Raw genomic sequence first — 16218 nt, forward strand, 5'->3', positions numbered from 1 at the left:
TCCTACCTAATGTGTTTTTAATTACCATCATTTATTTACATTTTATACCAGATAACACTCTCTTGCTTTTCAGGCATAGACAAGGGCCCTGGTTCCAGAAGCTCCCAGAGCTCAGTTCAAGTAGGACTCCACACAAACCCACCTTCACAATATCAGAAGCAGATTCCTGAGCAACCCCACAAAGAGATGATCTCTTCCTTACTGCCTGGGTTATGCCATCCATTTTATTAAGTGACTCCTGAAAAGGAAAAAGACCACAGCTAGCTTCGTTTTTTTCCCTGCTCTGAGGCCATCAGCTGAGCACCAACACAACAAATATAATAAAGGAGGAAAAGCCTCATACACTTGTCTGAAGCCCAAACTAAAGAGCGTTATCGGTGTATTAGCAAAAGGCAGCACAAACAAGAGTGGCCACGCCGGCCAAGAAATATACACAAATCCAGAGGGGAAAAAATGGTTAACAAGCAGCCAGGAAGCCGAGACGAGCCGGCACCCACAGCACGGCTAATCCCAGCCCAGGCAGGGTTACCAAGGCGCACGGCACCACAACAAGGCACCGTTGCCAGACGCCCGCCCTCTCTCCTTCATCACACACGGCCTGAGCGGAGCCTGCCGGACCCCTCCGCTGCCCGTGTTCTGCCGGCGGCTTCCGGGCTGCCCCGGGCCCGGCTTCCGCGCCGGCTCCTCACGGGCGCTGCCGCCACCACAGCCCGGCCCGAGCGCCGCCATTGCCGCCCCACACGCGCGGCCCCGGCCTTTTATAGGCACCGCGCCGCCCCACCCCGCGCCGAGCCGCCCGCCCGCCCCTCCCCAACCCGCGCACCGATAGTACGGCAGCGCCCATTGGCCGCGCCGGCGCCGGCCGTTTGTGTGGGGCGCGCCGATTGGCGGAACACGGCCGCCCAACGGCCGCCCGCTCGCGAGCGCGTCCCTGGTGGTGTCAATGGCTCCTCCTGCCACGGAGCAGCGACGGGCCTGAGCCGGGCAGGACCGCGGGATCGCCGGGGGCCGGGACGGGGGGGGCGCGGCGCCATCGTCCCCCACAGCAGCGCTGAGAGAGCCGGCGGCTCCTTTGCCTTCGAGCGAGCCGGCAGCGGCGGCGGGACCAGCGCCCGGAGATTTCCCCCCCGCCCTTCCCTGCTGCCCGCGCCTGCGAGGCGGCCGCCCCGGGGCTCCCTCCGAGCGCCCCCGTCCCCGCCGAGGCACCGGTTGCCGGAGGATTCTCCCCCCTCCCCTCCCGCCGCCCACACGAGCCGGCAAATGAACTCGGTCCGAGCCGCCAACAGGAGACCCAGGCGAGTGTCCAGGCCGCGCCCGGTGCAGCAGCAGCAGCAGGAGAGGAACAACGCCGCCGCCGCCGCCGGGGATCGGGGTAAGCCGGGCTCGGGGCCCGCCCTGCGCGGGGACCGGCAGGAAAAGCCCAGGCTGCTTCACCCTTGGCTCCCGCTCAGGCCGCGCTTTGTTTGGCTCGGGCTCTGCCCCGGCTCGGGGGGAGGCGGGGGCTCTGCCCCTTCCCGGGCCGGGGAGGGGGGAGCGGATCGCCCGCGGCCCCTCGGGACAGGACACCCCCCCGAGCCCCCGCCCCGTCCCCGGGGACCGCGAGCGGGCGAGCCGCCCTCTCCCCGCGGGAACACCGGAGCCTCCCCGCGGGGGGCGGCGGGCCTGGCCCCGAGGGCCGCGGGGGGAGAGCGCCCGGGGGGCTGCGGGGCGGGGGGAGGCAATGGTGTCGGGCCGCTCTCGGCGGCACCTTCCCCGAAATGGTGTCCGGGGGCGGCGGCCCTGGGTCTGGCCGAGGCTCCGCGGGGCCGGGCCCGCTGCGCCGCGCCTGCTGCGCAGTTCGGGCTTCGGCTCCAGCGCTGGCGGGGGGGCCGCGGCCCATCGGCCATTGATCCCCCCCGGCCACGCCGCCCCCGAGCGGAGCGGGGGCTCGGGCCGCCCGCAGCCTGGCCCTGCCCGGCCGGGGCCTAGCGAGAAAATGTTGACAATTGGGAGGTAGTGGGGGAAAGCACCATTGTGTGAGGGCATGAGGAAGCGGCGAGGTGGGATTCGCCCCTCATGGAGCCCGGAGCGGGGTGCGGGGGGGCTCGGGGATGGCGGCCCCTCGGGCCTGGCGCTGCTGTCGCCCCAGTGGTGGCTCTGGGGGTGCCGCTGTGCCTGTGCTCCGAATGTGCAGGGCTGCTGGTGGCTGGGCTTGTTTTTTTTTTTTTTTTTTTTTGAAGGCGAGATGGGGGTGGGATTGGAGGAGACATTTTGCATGTCTTATCTGGTGGATTGGATTTTAATTTTTTATGCTTTACCTGTCACAACTCCGGCATGATAAAGAAGACTGATCCGTGGTGCGGTCTTAGGTGTACAAATGCCTTTTTAAAATTAAAAAAAAAAAAAAAGCTTCATTGTCAGCTGAATGTCTTTTGTTTGAATATCTAGGATATCGCATTGAGAACAAGGTGTTTTAACTACGGAGATGCGTCGCGATAAATATTTTAGTGCATTTTATGCAATCAGAACATTTTAAGTAAATGAAGTAAAGAAAATTTAATCTGAGGAAGTATTTTTAATTCTTCATTCCTCTCCCTCCCCTCCCTCCCCTTCCTTCCCCCGCCCCCCCTCGCACACATTGGTCAGAGCAAAGAATGTTACCCAGACCAGATTGCTGTGTATATAACCAGAGGATGTGATGTCTTATGCCCAATTATGGGTCTTGTGTAAACCTTCCAAAATCTTAAGTAATTATATGATTAAAATGACTTCTCTGGTATACTGACATTTAAAAGAAAAACAACAACACAGAAAATAAAGCAAAACAACAACAAAAAAAAGAACTTCCTCTCAAAGACATGCACTGAAGGTTTTCATCATCGATGTTCCATATGCAGAATATAGGCATTTTTTCAACTCCATGGCTTACTTTGCCTTTTAAACAGATGAAAATACAACTTATAAAAGGCATCCAGAATGATGTGCTTATGGATTAAATGCAGTGATTATTCAGTTTTACGTTGGACTGCCACTGTTCATATGTTAGTAATTTGCTAAAGATACAGGCAGAAACTTTCTCTATTAAAATGTGAGGCTGCAGTGTGTTTGTATTTCTCTGACATTTCTGGAACTCCGGACTCACCTAATTTTTTTTTTCTTTCACATTGTTCTTCTGATTCACATGGTTGACCACTCAGTGGTGATGAAATTATAACAAAATCAAATTCCATGGTTTGTGGAAATTAGCGTTCCATGTGGATCACTGCTAGCTTTTTCCTTGCATTTTTGAAGGTCAGTTCTGCTAGGTCTCACTTGGCTAAAAATGTATCAACAGCATTAAGGTTTTTTTGTCATTAGTGTTCCGTCTGCATTTGGGGGTGTCTCTAGTGCAGTTTCTGTTCTGTCTCAGGATTTGCAAGGTCTGATCCACTGTATCTGGAAGGTAATTTCAGTTTTTCCTGTGACTTTGATGGCTTTGTGCAGGGCTATTGCAGTAAAGGCTGATGAATAATGCTACTAAATTAAAAGCCAATATGCTGGGGTTAGACTATACCATGCAAATCAGTGTTGACTTTTTTCACCTTTATTCCCAAGCAATGTAGGTCATCCTAAAAAAGGCTGTACAAAAGAATCAGTATAAATTATTAGGAAAGGGTTTCTATTGAACTCAGATTTAAATTTGTTAAAAAAAACTCTTACTGGATACTGTGAGTGCAGCTGTGACTGAACAAAAATTATTTTTTGTTACTGTTAATTTCTTTCCTCCTTCGTATTACAGCTCCGTGCTTATAGGCACAGATATCATGGGACAGAGTTGATAATACAGCTCACAGTTAATCTTTGGAACTTCTTGTTTCATATCATTAAATTGCTTAGTAAAACATGTACTAGGTCTTGAGCTTTATTTATTATTTAATGCTGCGTAAGTAGACAGTGTTTTACAGCTCAGTAACAGCTGTTACATGCTCACTGCTGGGTAAAAATCAAGTTATGATGCTTATTGTTAATAAATAGACCACTGAGAAAAAATACTTTTCTAAAAATCCTTCCTCAAAGGCTCCTTATAAGAATTTAAAAATCATACAAAGCTGTTCTTTATACTGAAGTGATTTTCATTTTATGTTGTAGTAGGAACAAATCTAATGAATATATAACCATGCTGTCTATAATATGCATTGGTGAACAATACCTGTATTCTGATTAGTGGGAAAGGGAGATCATAAATGATTGCAGATAAAAATGTTTTCTTCCCCAGACTCACTGTGTTATTCAGCCAAGATAAGATGTCATCAGGATACACTTCCCAAGATGTTTTGCCTTATGCTCTGCTGTTCACACCTCCCTCCATCTAAGTTAGCCACTCTGGCTACACCATGCCACTTCTGTTCTGCCTTCTCCCGCCTGATCTCTCCCCAGTCACCAGTGGGGTTACCAGTGGTTTATTCAGTGGTTTTGCAATTCTGCATGAATGATATAAAATAGATGTGTCCTTTTATTTTCGTTAGGACAAAGGTCTACTCAAAAGGAAATCTGGACTCGGTAATGTTTATGATTAAATATTCCCATGTTTGCTTATAGTGCTGTTTTTTTCTTCCTTGACTGTGTAGGTTTGGCTAGTTTTGCTAGGAAGAAGACAAGGTTATACACTTATTTTAAAAGACCAAAAGATCTTGTCCAGAATGCAGCTGAAATTGTCAACCTCAGTGCTATCATATGAATATTTTTTTTCTTGTTTCTGTTCTTCTCAAAATAATAACTCCATTAGTGCATATGTGCCTGTGTAAAACCAGCACATCATTGGCTGTAGTACTAATGAGGTTCTGAGCTGCATGTCCAGATTTAAGTGCTCTTAGGCTCGGCTCCTGTGTGCTGATAAGTCCCCAGCTGCATCTGCCACGGTGCTGCTGTTCCCTGCTGCCGGTGTCCATGTGACAAGGCAGGAGCTGGCTCTGAGCTGCCTGCACCAAATGCTAACTGCCTTTTTTTTTTTCCCAGGTTGATTTTTGGCACGAGTGCTGCTACAAGGGAAGGGATAACACTGAACGCCTGTGGGTGTGGTGGGGCTGTGGCAGCTCCATTTTAGATTGGGTTAAGCTGGGTCAATACTTTTGGAGCTGAGGCAAATTTAATACGTGTGTGCTGTAAACCTACCTTGCAAGTTTGCTTCCCCTCCTAGCCCCAATCTATTTTCCAGTGAAAACAAGATAGATACACCCATATAGTCTGTGTGTCACTCTGCAACTTCTGAACTTGTTAGCTTGTTTAAACCAAAGTTGACAAAGGAGTGTGAAGTTAAGTTTTGTGGCTGGGCAGAGGACGAAGACAATGAGAGAAAGACATTTATAACTCACTCTCTTCTACCCATGCCAAGAAGCAGCAACCAGCTGGCCTGTCAGCACACAAGGTAATTGAATTAGTCATTTGTCTGTATAGGGGACATGAGGGCTTGACGGACTGGGAAAAAGAGTGGGTCAGACTGTGTAAAACATGTAGAAACTAAACTCCAATAGAGTTCTTGCTCACAACGTTTGAATTTTGTAATGTTGAGATAAATATCTTAGGAAAGGTAAGGAATCTTTATTTGGCTCTATTTCAAGTGTGTGTGTGAAAGCACGTGCATTATGATATATGATTTTTTTTATTTTAGTATGTGCTAAAGGCTTATTTGGTGAGTGCAGGGCAGTAACAGTAACTGAATTAAATTATTCTTATTTTGAAGCAAGCGCACAGACTTGCATCAAAGCACCTAAATGGGTTTCAGTTTTTGTAGGGTCATCCCTTAAGGCAAGAAGTCAAGTCAGGCATCAGTTGCTCCACATGGAAAGAAATCTAGTTAAGGCTTTTCTCTTATTTCTTGAAAGTGAGTCATGGGCTGGGAAAAGATATGGAAATAAAGATCTTGTTTTTGCAATGAAAAGTTTCCAAAGTCTACCTTACAGATAAAAGTTTGGAGTCTATAAATTGGTTCTTCAAGTACGATTTGTGTTTCCCAAAGCCTCATTCTGCATTAGAAGTACAAAGGAGTATCCATGTACCTTTGTTGTCCTTCATATAGGACAAGTGCCTAAACCTATGCTAAAGCTTTCTATTTCAATTGGAGAGATCAAAATCAAGTATATTTGTTCTTGGCATACACAGTAGTGTTCATTGTCTATCGTCTTGGTATATTTTAGTCAATCATAAGACTATTAACATCAGTTATAGTTTCCCAGAAATACCAAATCTCTTTTTACTTTCTGTGTGACAAAAACTTGGAGCCCAATGGTTTAAGAGATAATGAAGCTTCCTCCATGGGTCTGTTTTATATCTTGGTGCTTTGGGAGAAGGTTATGCTCTGTGCCCCCCTCCTTGCTGTGGTGCTTCCTGGGAGAATCACAGCTACAGAGTAGACCAAAGCTGTGCAGTGTATGTCAGGCTTTTACTGCAGGTGTGCAGACATGAAGCATCTCATTTGTTGAGCATAAATAAACATTCAGTGCACTGGATGTGAGGCTTTGATGTATATGCATGGAAGTGGAGCCCTAGGAAGGCTCTGTCACGCCAGCAGCTGCCTGGGAAGGTCAGGCTGGCAGCCTGCTTTCATGGCAGCTCCCTCAGCAGCGTGGTGAGCCCAGTGTGCCTCACCAGTGCTGAATGTGCAGAGCCACCGCTGGGCCGGGTGTTTGCTCAGCACACCGAGTGCACACACACACAGAGGCAGCATCCCAGGGGCTGCCACTGCAGCCAGGGCAGCTCTTTGGCCCACACTCTCCTCTGGGTCCCTGGGTAATTGGAAGGAGGATGCACCAGGTGTGTTGTTAACGTGCATCACCTGTAGCAACACTTAAACTTCCTCTTGCAGGCCTTGCCTGTAAACTTTTTCGTCTGCTAGGAAGAGGAGGTAGTGTGCTTCTGTAAGGTTTCTAAGTTGCATTGATTAGTGATTAAAGGTATTTAGTTTTATATACTACAACAGATACGATAGGAAAATTAACCCAGAGCTGCACAACATATGCATAAAAAAAAAAGCAGAGGTGAAGTGGCTGAACTAACAGGAATTGAGAAAATGGAAGGTTTGTCAGTTGAATTTGTCATTGCTTAATCTTTTCACAGTTTCAGATTATTAGGTATTTCTTTCTGTTTCTTACTTGTGTGATGTTTCTGCATTCAGCACTTGGATTGGAAGGGGAGTAAAACTTGGTGATTCTTGCTCATGATACTAAGCTGTAGTATCTGAATATAATCTAGGCTTTTAGTCTGAGTCCTTCAGTTCTTGTGAAATGGGGGCCAAGGAGGTGGGAGGGAAAGAAAGCAAATTAAAGCATACAGTGAAAATACAGAGTATCAAAATTCTGCTTTTGTAGTATATTATTGCTTTTAAATTTTTGTAGAAGAAAAGAGTGAGTTCTACATGTGGGTTCCTAAGTAAAGAAGATGCTCTAGAGGCATCTTCTATAATGTGCCTTGTACTTCCTGTTAGAAAGTTTAATTAACTTTCCTTGAGGTGATTAAAATCTATGAAGCTGGAATCCTTCATAAACGATAGCTTGAATAGTAGTTATTGTGGTTCCTGTCAATAACAGTTTTCCTGATTATAAAAATCAGGAAATTCCCTGTTCTTAAAATTATTATTCATTTGTGGGTAGAAGCTAGGCTAAACAGGCAATGAACACTTATAAAGCCTGGAGTTCTTTCAGTAGGCTTTTGGGGACTATTTTTTGTTCTCTCCTCTGAGAGACTTCCTTTTCTTGCATTTTTCCAAGAGAGCTAAGTAATTGTGGAGCCTGTTTGTTAGAGAAGGAGGTTGTCCTGGTTCTCCTGCTTCTAACTTCATGCTCAGCCTTTGCCTTGCTTTGACACCCTTAGCTCCCTGAACCATATCACCACAGAAACCAAGCCTCCAAAACACTGTGAGTAGTTCCCTGCTGCTTTAGCTGTTGGAGCTCTCTAACTGCAGGGTTGGGTGAGTAAGAGAATTGGCCATTGGTGGGACTGGCCCTTGCCCTCACAGGTGACCCCTAGATCAGCTTGGCTGTGGTGTGGGGTTGGAGCCTGCCCCAGTGGCTGGTGCCAGTGCTGTGTGTTTGAGAGGAGCTGTTGCAATGCTGCTGGGGCTCTGTGCTGTGGCACATACAATGAAACCTTCTGTTCGTTGTAACAGAAACCTGCAGTTTCCATTCCGTTGCCAGGTTTGTCAGGTCCCTCTGATGTCTTATTATGTGAGAGTTCAGGCACTGCTTTGTTCTGGGAGCTCAAACTGCTGCATAGTTGAACTCTGCCTGGAAACCTTGTCACTCAGGCTCCTAGGTTTGTTTCTGTTGAGTGCTGTACCTTGACTCTACGTAGGTTGTCCCACAGAAGCCTGTGTAGATATGCTTCCCATACATACCGGATATCTCTGGTATTCCACAGTATCAAAATAATAGTAGTGTTTATCTTCTTGCACAACCAGTTCTGTGTTCCAAAAAACTGATTCAGCTGTACCATGTGAGTGCCAGTCTAGTGCTGGTAGAGCCTATAGAGCTTTTCCTCACTTTTTCTGTGCTGACTGACTGCATTGAGCTTGGTAGGTACACACAGCAGAGAAAGATGAGCACTCCTGAGAATGAGATTGGCTTGGGTTTTGTCCTCCTTTGAATTGCCACTACATGGCAACAAGGCCAAATCAACAACTGTACTTGTAATTCCTATACTTATTTTAAATAACCACTGTCCACACCAGCAGAAAAGCTGAATTTGCAGTCTCATGGTCATCATACTGTGTATATGGTTTTATACTGAAGGGCTGGTTAGCATTAATAGGTTATGTTACAGTAACTATTTCCTTTTGGTGATCCCAGTTTGTAGTGTTTGGAAACAGCCTGTTTACCTTAAGAGCTCTCATCTGTGGGTTCTCTTCTGTTGCTTGTTTTCAGTTTATGCATCCAGAAGCAAAGGTTCCAGGGTTTAGTGTTTTGCTTTCTGAATAGGGGTGAGTTGTAGCTCTACAGCAGGTCTACATTTCAAGCTATCTTTGTATTTGGACAGGTTATTGTAGGATGACAGGTTACCATATGTCAGCTGATCTGGGGTGTCTGATTCACAGTAATTGTTCATGTGTATGCTCTTAGCCTGTGGCAAATGGAAGGTAATTTGAGTTAGCTTGACCCTCTTTCATTATGCTCTTGCAAGGCACTCCCTTCTCCATGTGGATTGTTAGACCTGCTGAAGAGCCTTGGCTAAAACAATAATGCAGTTTCTGTCTCTCAGCTAGTTTGGCTGTAGAACAGCAGGATGAGGACTTCACCATTTTCCTGTATTGTTGTGGTTTTGAGACCATACCTTGCTGAAGAAATAAATCCTACAAAGATGCTATCCTGAAAACCAGTCCGATGTTACAATTGCCAGGTGTGTTTTTCTTTAGCAGAACATGCAAAGCTTTATTAGTGCATGTATAAACATATAAAACAAGTTGTTTATTTCACAATATCTTGGTATACTTCTTTCTTGTTTTTGAAGAAGTACATTTTACCTTGATTTCTCTCAGATGATGCGTGGTAATTGAAGTAATTCTAACACTGCAGTAACAATTTTCGATGTTCTCATTCAAAGGCTGTTGAAATCCTGGCTAACTGAAAAATTCCCATTTGCTTCAAATGGCACTTAAATTTGATCTGAAATGACATGAAAGGTAAAACAATTGATTTTCTTTTTAGTGCCTACTTCTTATTTGAAATTTGATTTTGCAACAGCAAATCCAGTCCAGTCTGGTTCATCAATAATTGTTAAAAATCTAAAATACTACTTAAATGCTTATGGGAAAATATTTTTCAGTAGAGTGATACTGCCATCCTCTCTTGCTGCCTTAGTGAATTCTTAAGGCTCCCAGAGAAACTCAGAACTGTCTCTTCAATCTTTTCCATTTCCTCTTCTTATACAGATTAATCTCTTTACTTAATTACTGCATTAGTGATCCTGTGTGTATATAAAGTATCCTCCTATTTTTTTGTTCTTATTTGGTCAATAAATGTTTTTTCTAGGAGATAATTGGGTAAAATTTACAGTTCCCAAGCTTCTTGTACTTGGAATAATCAGAGGAAATGTGTAAATTTCTTCTTTAATTGGAATTTGAGACGTAAGCCTTGGTGCAGACTTGTTGTAGTCCTGTGAGAAATAAATAGTTGGAAAGTTTATCAACATACCTTTAAAAAATTAGGTTTGTCTATATGCCTTTAGAAAGAACATTATGCTGCAGAAGTATGGGAAAACTTCAGATTTTAGTCATTGTTTCTAAGAGCTGAGGACAAAATTAAATGCTTTGTCTAAATAAGCCTTTCATGACAATTGGTAATGCAGGAGGCCAGAAAGGTGACCCAAATGCTGTTGGGTCATCAATGTAAATTGTGTGTAGTGGCTGCTCAAATTAATGTTTACCATTTCCTTCAGTTGTTGCTGTTTTGACAAAGGACTACAGCTCTTGGATGGTTGTTACATTAATGCTTGTCAAGATGTGATGCCTCACATTTCTCTGAAGGTGGTAGGATCTGTGACCATGTCCTTGGACATTCATCCACAGTCTTTGAAGAGCAGTTATTCAAAATAAACCAGTTTACTCTGAAGTTTTGTTTGCTCTGTTTGGACCTGCAGCTGTCCAAGATGAGACCATGGGTAGGGACAAGAGGTAGCTGAGCTCCATCTGTTAAGACCTTGGAAGAGCAAAAGTCTGGGGCAATTGCCGTGTATGACATTGTGTAGTGGTTTTTCCATCACAGAAGAAGCGCTTTTCATGGAACCACATGCTGGTTTGGGTTGGAAGAGACCTTAAAAAGCACCTAATTTCAATTTCTAATTTCCCTCTTGTATTAAGATCCATTTGGAGCTTCCTCTGGTTCCATTTTTAAGTCTCCACAAAGCTCTACAATAATTGAACCTCTAAGGTATGTGCCTTGGATTGCTGTTGAGAGAACCTCCTTCAACACAAGAGGAGTTTGGCCAGCTAGGCATCAGTGGGAGGAGAGAGGATTAGTGCTTTGGGCTACTGTTGCTGTCAGTTTGACTAGGAGAAGAATGGGTGTGATTGTGATACTGGGTGATACCTGAGCAACTTCAAGTGGCCTTTGATAACAAGTTTAGAACCTTTCATATCTTGCCAAATACCTTCTCATTCATCAGCAGCTTGTGATCAATAATCTGCTGATACACTTGACAGTATCAGCATGGTTGCTAGTCATTGTCAAATTTTACCTTAGTTTGAAAGGTTTAAGTAACTGAAAAAGGCGTATCCCAGTAGGTTCAGTGGGTGTCTGTCTAACGAAGCTCAGTTCTGAAGATCAGTTCATCACAGTACTTGTCAGTGTGATGTTGGATCTCCCATTTTGTCTAAATAACGCTTGAACATCTGGGCTTGTTAACTTTAAACAGGAAATAATGTTTACTAACAGCCCCATCCCCTCTGAAACTGTTTTTTAAATGTCAGAAGAGGAGATGAAATTATTTTGATTTTTCGGTTACAGACAGCCTAACTTGTAATATGTAAGTTTAACGGAAAATGTACTGATCATACTAACGTTGAAATCTGTAAATTTGTAAAAATGTGGGGAAAAGAGAGACAACAGAAAATTAGTTTCAAACAAATTTGTACTTTAAAATTTCAGTCTCAGTAGTATGAGGTGTTCCAGTTCAAGATCAGTTTTCATTAATTCATTTCAAAAATTCATTAATTTTTCAGCCTGTATTTTTCTGGATAACTTTTTTTAGAAACCGAAGCTTTGAGTTTTCTCTCTGCTGTGGGTTGCTCGTATGCTGATTAATACAGTGGAAGTTAAAAGTAGGTAGTGTGTGGAAAAAGCATGATTTTTAACTCTTCTTTTTCAAAGGCCTGCCAAACAATACCTGTTATCCACTGGTGCTGAGAGTGGATTCATTGCCATGTTCTTGGGTAAATCCCAGCAGATTGAGTGCATAGTTTTTCATTAATTTCAGTTGAAACAATGACCAATATCACAAAGAATGCAAAAAGCTGCCAGTATATTTTTGTGTGTATGTGTAAGATCTAGAAATAGTGCACAGTTGTGTGGCATCAAGAACGTTACCTGAATCATAGTGAGCTGTGCACAGTGATTTTTCAGACTAAATACGCTTCAGTTGTTATCCCAATGTTTCTTCCCTATCCACAGCATTGGCCCTGAGCATTCCTCTGGCCTACTGCTATTAGCAAACAAGTAGTCTGGTGAAGTGGTGCTGTAATGGCTGTGAAAGGCAGAAATTTTCAGCTCTTTATGTCACTTGCATGGTAGAAATAATTACCATTTTCATAACGAGCAAATTTTAAATAGTAAAACAGACAATTTCTTTTTCTTATTAACATTATGATGCTTTCCTGCAGATGTAGTCAGTAAAATTATGTATATATACTGAGTATTAAACATTAACTAAGATTTATTTCTTGTAACATGTGTAGGGTCCTGTTGGCAGAAAGATTATGTTTTGCAGTAATATAAATGCTGTGCACATTTTGGTGGCTGGGGTAACTGCTTGAGCCTAGTTAAGATTTCCTTATGATTTCTGGGACATATTTTGTCTTTTCCTCAAATTTAAAAGTACTACAGAAATGGCCAAATACATTACAGAAAATGAATTTTAATTCGTCTTGCTTTTGAAATCTGTGTATGGTTTGAGAAAAGGCAAAGGCATCAGAAGAGCAGGGTTTAAGAATGTGGTATCCTGCTTGTGTTGAGTTTTTTTTCCTCAATTAAAAACAAAAATCAACCTGCTCTTTTTTTACTAAAACAGATAAGTGATATATTTCCTCCCAAGCCTTGCCTCTTCCTCCTCCGTCAGGTATTTTTCACTATATATATGGAGACAATTAAATATCCCATTCTGTAAACCCAACTGCCGAAATCTCCCCAACTAGATAAAGTTTCTTGGAGACAATCACTGTAGTAGACTTAATGACCTTAAGAGTTTAAGTGAAATAAGGATTTCTGTTAAGAGTGGATTTTTATGCATGTGTACATATTTAATTTTTAAAGTGAGAGGACCAATTCAGTGGTTCTTTGTTTCCTCTTTTAGTATTTCTAGTAACAGCCCTGCAGTGGGTGGAGTAAGACTAATGAGCAGTTTCTAGTCCAGCAGGTTCCTGACTTACTGATCTTTTCACAGAAATCCTTACTCTTGTATATGCTCAGAGTTTACTTGGGAAAGAGCTGTTCAAGCATTCAGTGATGTAAAAAGAATACTAATCAGTGCACTCAACTTTAATTCTTCCCTTCTGCCTGAAGGTCTTGTGTTGTAGTTGCAATAAACATGGGGAAATATCTGTTATTCTGCCACTAGTGATTGCCTAGAGTAATTTCAGCTACTGGTAAAGGATCCCCTTTGTTTTACTAATTTGGATATTTGTGTTGCAGAGCTCGTGTGTCTTGCAGGCCTTCAGTGGTGTCTGTGGCTGTCATTGCACACCTGGGATGTTCTGATGTGCCATTGTTCTGACATCAGCAATGGGAAACGAAAGCATGGGGAAATGGCATAGCTTGCCCAAAGTCACCAGGGAAGTCTGTAGGCACAGTTTCACTGATATTTTAAGCAGTGTGATTGCAAATGGCTACCAGAAGGGATTTTCGCAGTGATTTGCTTCTTCCTTCCTTCGTTTTAATGACTGTACCTGTACAATCACTCCCACTGTCTGTGGGAGCTGGTGGGAAAAGGTCTGCACCCTCCTTTCTGGCAGTATTATACACTTGAATTGTTTTATCTTTATCGTGGAACCGCATCTGTGGCAAAGCACACAACTGAACCTGATGTCCTTGGGTTCCTGTGGTTGGTACTCCAGTTGTGAACTACATGGTGTGTCTTAGTACAGTACCTGTTTTCTTTCTGGACTTAAGTTAGTGCTCATCTTGTCCCAGGCTAAAATCTGGATGGGTGTACTGGGAGTTGTTGCTCTCAGTTGCCCTTTGTTCTGTGCTGCCAGCTGATCCTTGTTCAAGACAGGGATCACTGAATGGCTCAGGATATGGCTGTGGTGGTGCTTTAATCTTTCAGGACACCATATGAAGGTAAAGGAGAGTTGGAGTTGGTTGGCTTAATTATGCTGGGCTGAGAACTGGAGCTGCTCTTGCAGTGCCATGTGAGCTGCATGGCCATCTGTCATTGGGGCACCAACTTACATTCTAAGGGGCAGCTGGCAGGGTTGAGGCTTGCTTTGCCTGGCAGACTTTTTTTTTTTCTTTATTTGCCAGTGTGTGTCAGTCAAAGCCCTTATTTGTGGGTAAGGCAGAGAGTAAGGCTTTTGTTTTTACTGTTTGTGCAATTAACTTTAAAAAAATCCCAAGAGGAACAGTGGGCATTTCTGTGAGAATAAATAATGTTCTTATAACTTGCATTCTGTGTCCTTATAGACTCTTTTTTGTGCTTTTGAGATACAGCATTGTGACAGTTGTGAAGCCATAGGTGTGCCTCTGGGTGCACTGAACCATACGTAAGGCACAAGAAAATGACACATTTGTACTAAAATGCAGTGTGACATTGTGAAAGCACAAATACCAAAGGAAGTGCATTGAGGGATGGCCTACAGCTCATGTGGAAGATTTAAACTCTTGAGATTTTGCTTTGGTTCTTCAGGAACTTCAGCATAGGCTTCTGAGTAGGGATGCGGGAACTCCTAATGTTATTGATCATATTGGTGCATTGTTGTGACAGAAAGAGAAGAAAACACTGGTAACATTTTATCTGAGGAAGACTATGTGAGTTTATAAAAGGTAATGGTTGGGAAAGTAAGTAGTTGGAGAAAACACTGCAGTTGGCAGTCAAACTGGTATATGGCTTTTAATTTGAAAAGCTTTGAATATTTTTATCAGAAAGGGAAGTACTGCTCCCTCTCTTTGTTTGGTGGTTGGTTCTTTTGTTTTTTCGAGACTAGGCATGAGTTAATAGTTTAGTGGTTCTGGAAACTCTTAGCAAGTCCAGCATTTACATTGGCTTTACCTGCTGTAACTTGGTCATGCCTACAGCCCTCTGATATGCTGGGGGAAGAGGCTAGGAAGCAACATAATTTAAGTAATGGATTCCTAGTACTCAGAGGTAATCTGGACTGCTACAGATGATGTTCTGCTCCAACTTGAACCTGCTGCTGGCCGCCCTGAAAGGACCTTTGTAAAGATGGTACCTGGCATATTGGTGCTTTATCCACTTCTGTCCACTTCTCCATCCATTGGACCAGAGATTTTTAAAGGGAATATATGCAACATGCATTGCTCTGGTATGAATCCATAATTTGGTCTCAGAATCTGTCACAGTGTTGATTGTGCCTTTCACAATCGTGTCTAGGAGTAAATGGTAGGGCTTCCAGGCTGTTAAGGTTGAGGTCTTATCAATGTGCAATAGAACGTGTCTGAGACATCCCCTCATTGCTACATGTAGCTCAGAGAACAGTCTGGAATTTAAATTTTCCTTATATCTGTCCTAGTAAATTATGTTGTTTGCTAGAGGAAAGCAATTTTTTTTCTTGTACATGTGGTGGAAACATTTGACTTTAATAATTGCTTCAGATTTGCAGGAAATTATATTTAGTTCTCTGTACTTTTCAAAGTTGATTTAAAAAATAAAGCTGTAATGACTTGGAATAAAATGTTACAACTGTCCAGAAAGGGCACTGACAAAGTATTGTACTCATTTGTACTGGCAAAATGAAGTTCAGTGGCACTTTCACAATTACTTCCAGTGTAATTATTTCTGATAAGGAATTTGACTGATACTGTCTGTATTTTGAGATGTTCAAGTCCGTGACTTAGTTGCCTTGCTTTTGATATTTACTTGGGCACCATGCTCCCGAGTAGGAACACATCAGAGACAAATTTATGTAGGGACCTCCTGTCTGAGCCTGTCCCATTATTTCAGGGGAAAGTCCTGCTATTAGTAGTTTTTTAGTGTTTTTAACTTCTGTTCTAATACATATATGCCTCCAGTGTCATTTGTGAGCAAGTGGGGAGGAATGTGGTGATGGGACTTTGTCCCACCTTTATATGTCAAGTCTGTTCTATGCTGGGAGCCCAGAAGTCTTCTGTGTTTACAGTGAGCCAGTTGACAGTAAGGTTTGGCTTTGTAAAAAATGAAAATTAATTTTGAACTGCTCTGTAGTGAAGATGATTGCACCTCTGTATTTGTCCACTAAGGGCACAAAACAGATCTTTTTGCCACTTGTGTCATTGACAGTTTTATTCCTGTGTTTGTTCTGTAAGTTTTCACTTTGTAAGATTTTCTTCCCAACACTGTCTTAGC

At 43.5% G+C, this 16218-nt stretch overlaps 1 protein-coding gene across 2 annotated transcripts in view; it reads left to right on the forward strand.

Annotated features, from left to right (window-relative positions):
- The first annotated feature begins 929 nt into the window (after positions 1 to 929).
- FBXO11 (F-box protein 11) overlaps positions 930 to 16218 on the forward strand; it is a 70657-nt gene continuing 55368 nt past the window's right edge. For both annotated transcript variants that reach the window (XM_030946069.1, XM_030946070.1), the window contains exon 1: positions 930 to 1372. In XM_030946069.1, the coding sequence (XP_030801929.1) occupies positions 1261 to 1372 (112 nt within the window). In that variant the 5' untranslated portion in view covers positions 930 to 1260. The remainder of the gene's footprint in view (positions 1373 to 16218) is intronic.

The sequence above is a fragment of the Camarhynchus parvulus genome, chromosome 3, assembly GCF_901933205.1.
Source record: "Camarhynchus parvulus chromosome 3, STF_HiC, whole genome shotgun sequence".
Classification (NCBI taxonomy): Eukaryota; Metazoa; Chordata; class Aves; order Passeriformes; family Thraupidae; genus Camarhynchus; species Camarhynchus parvulus.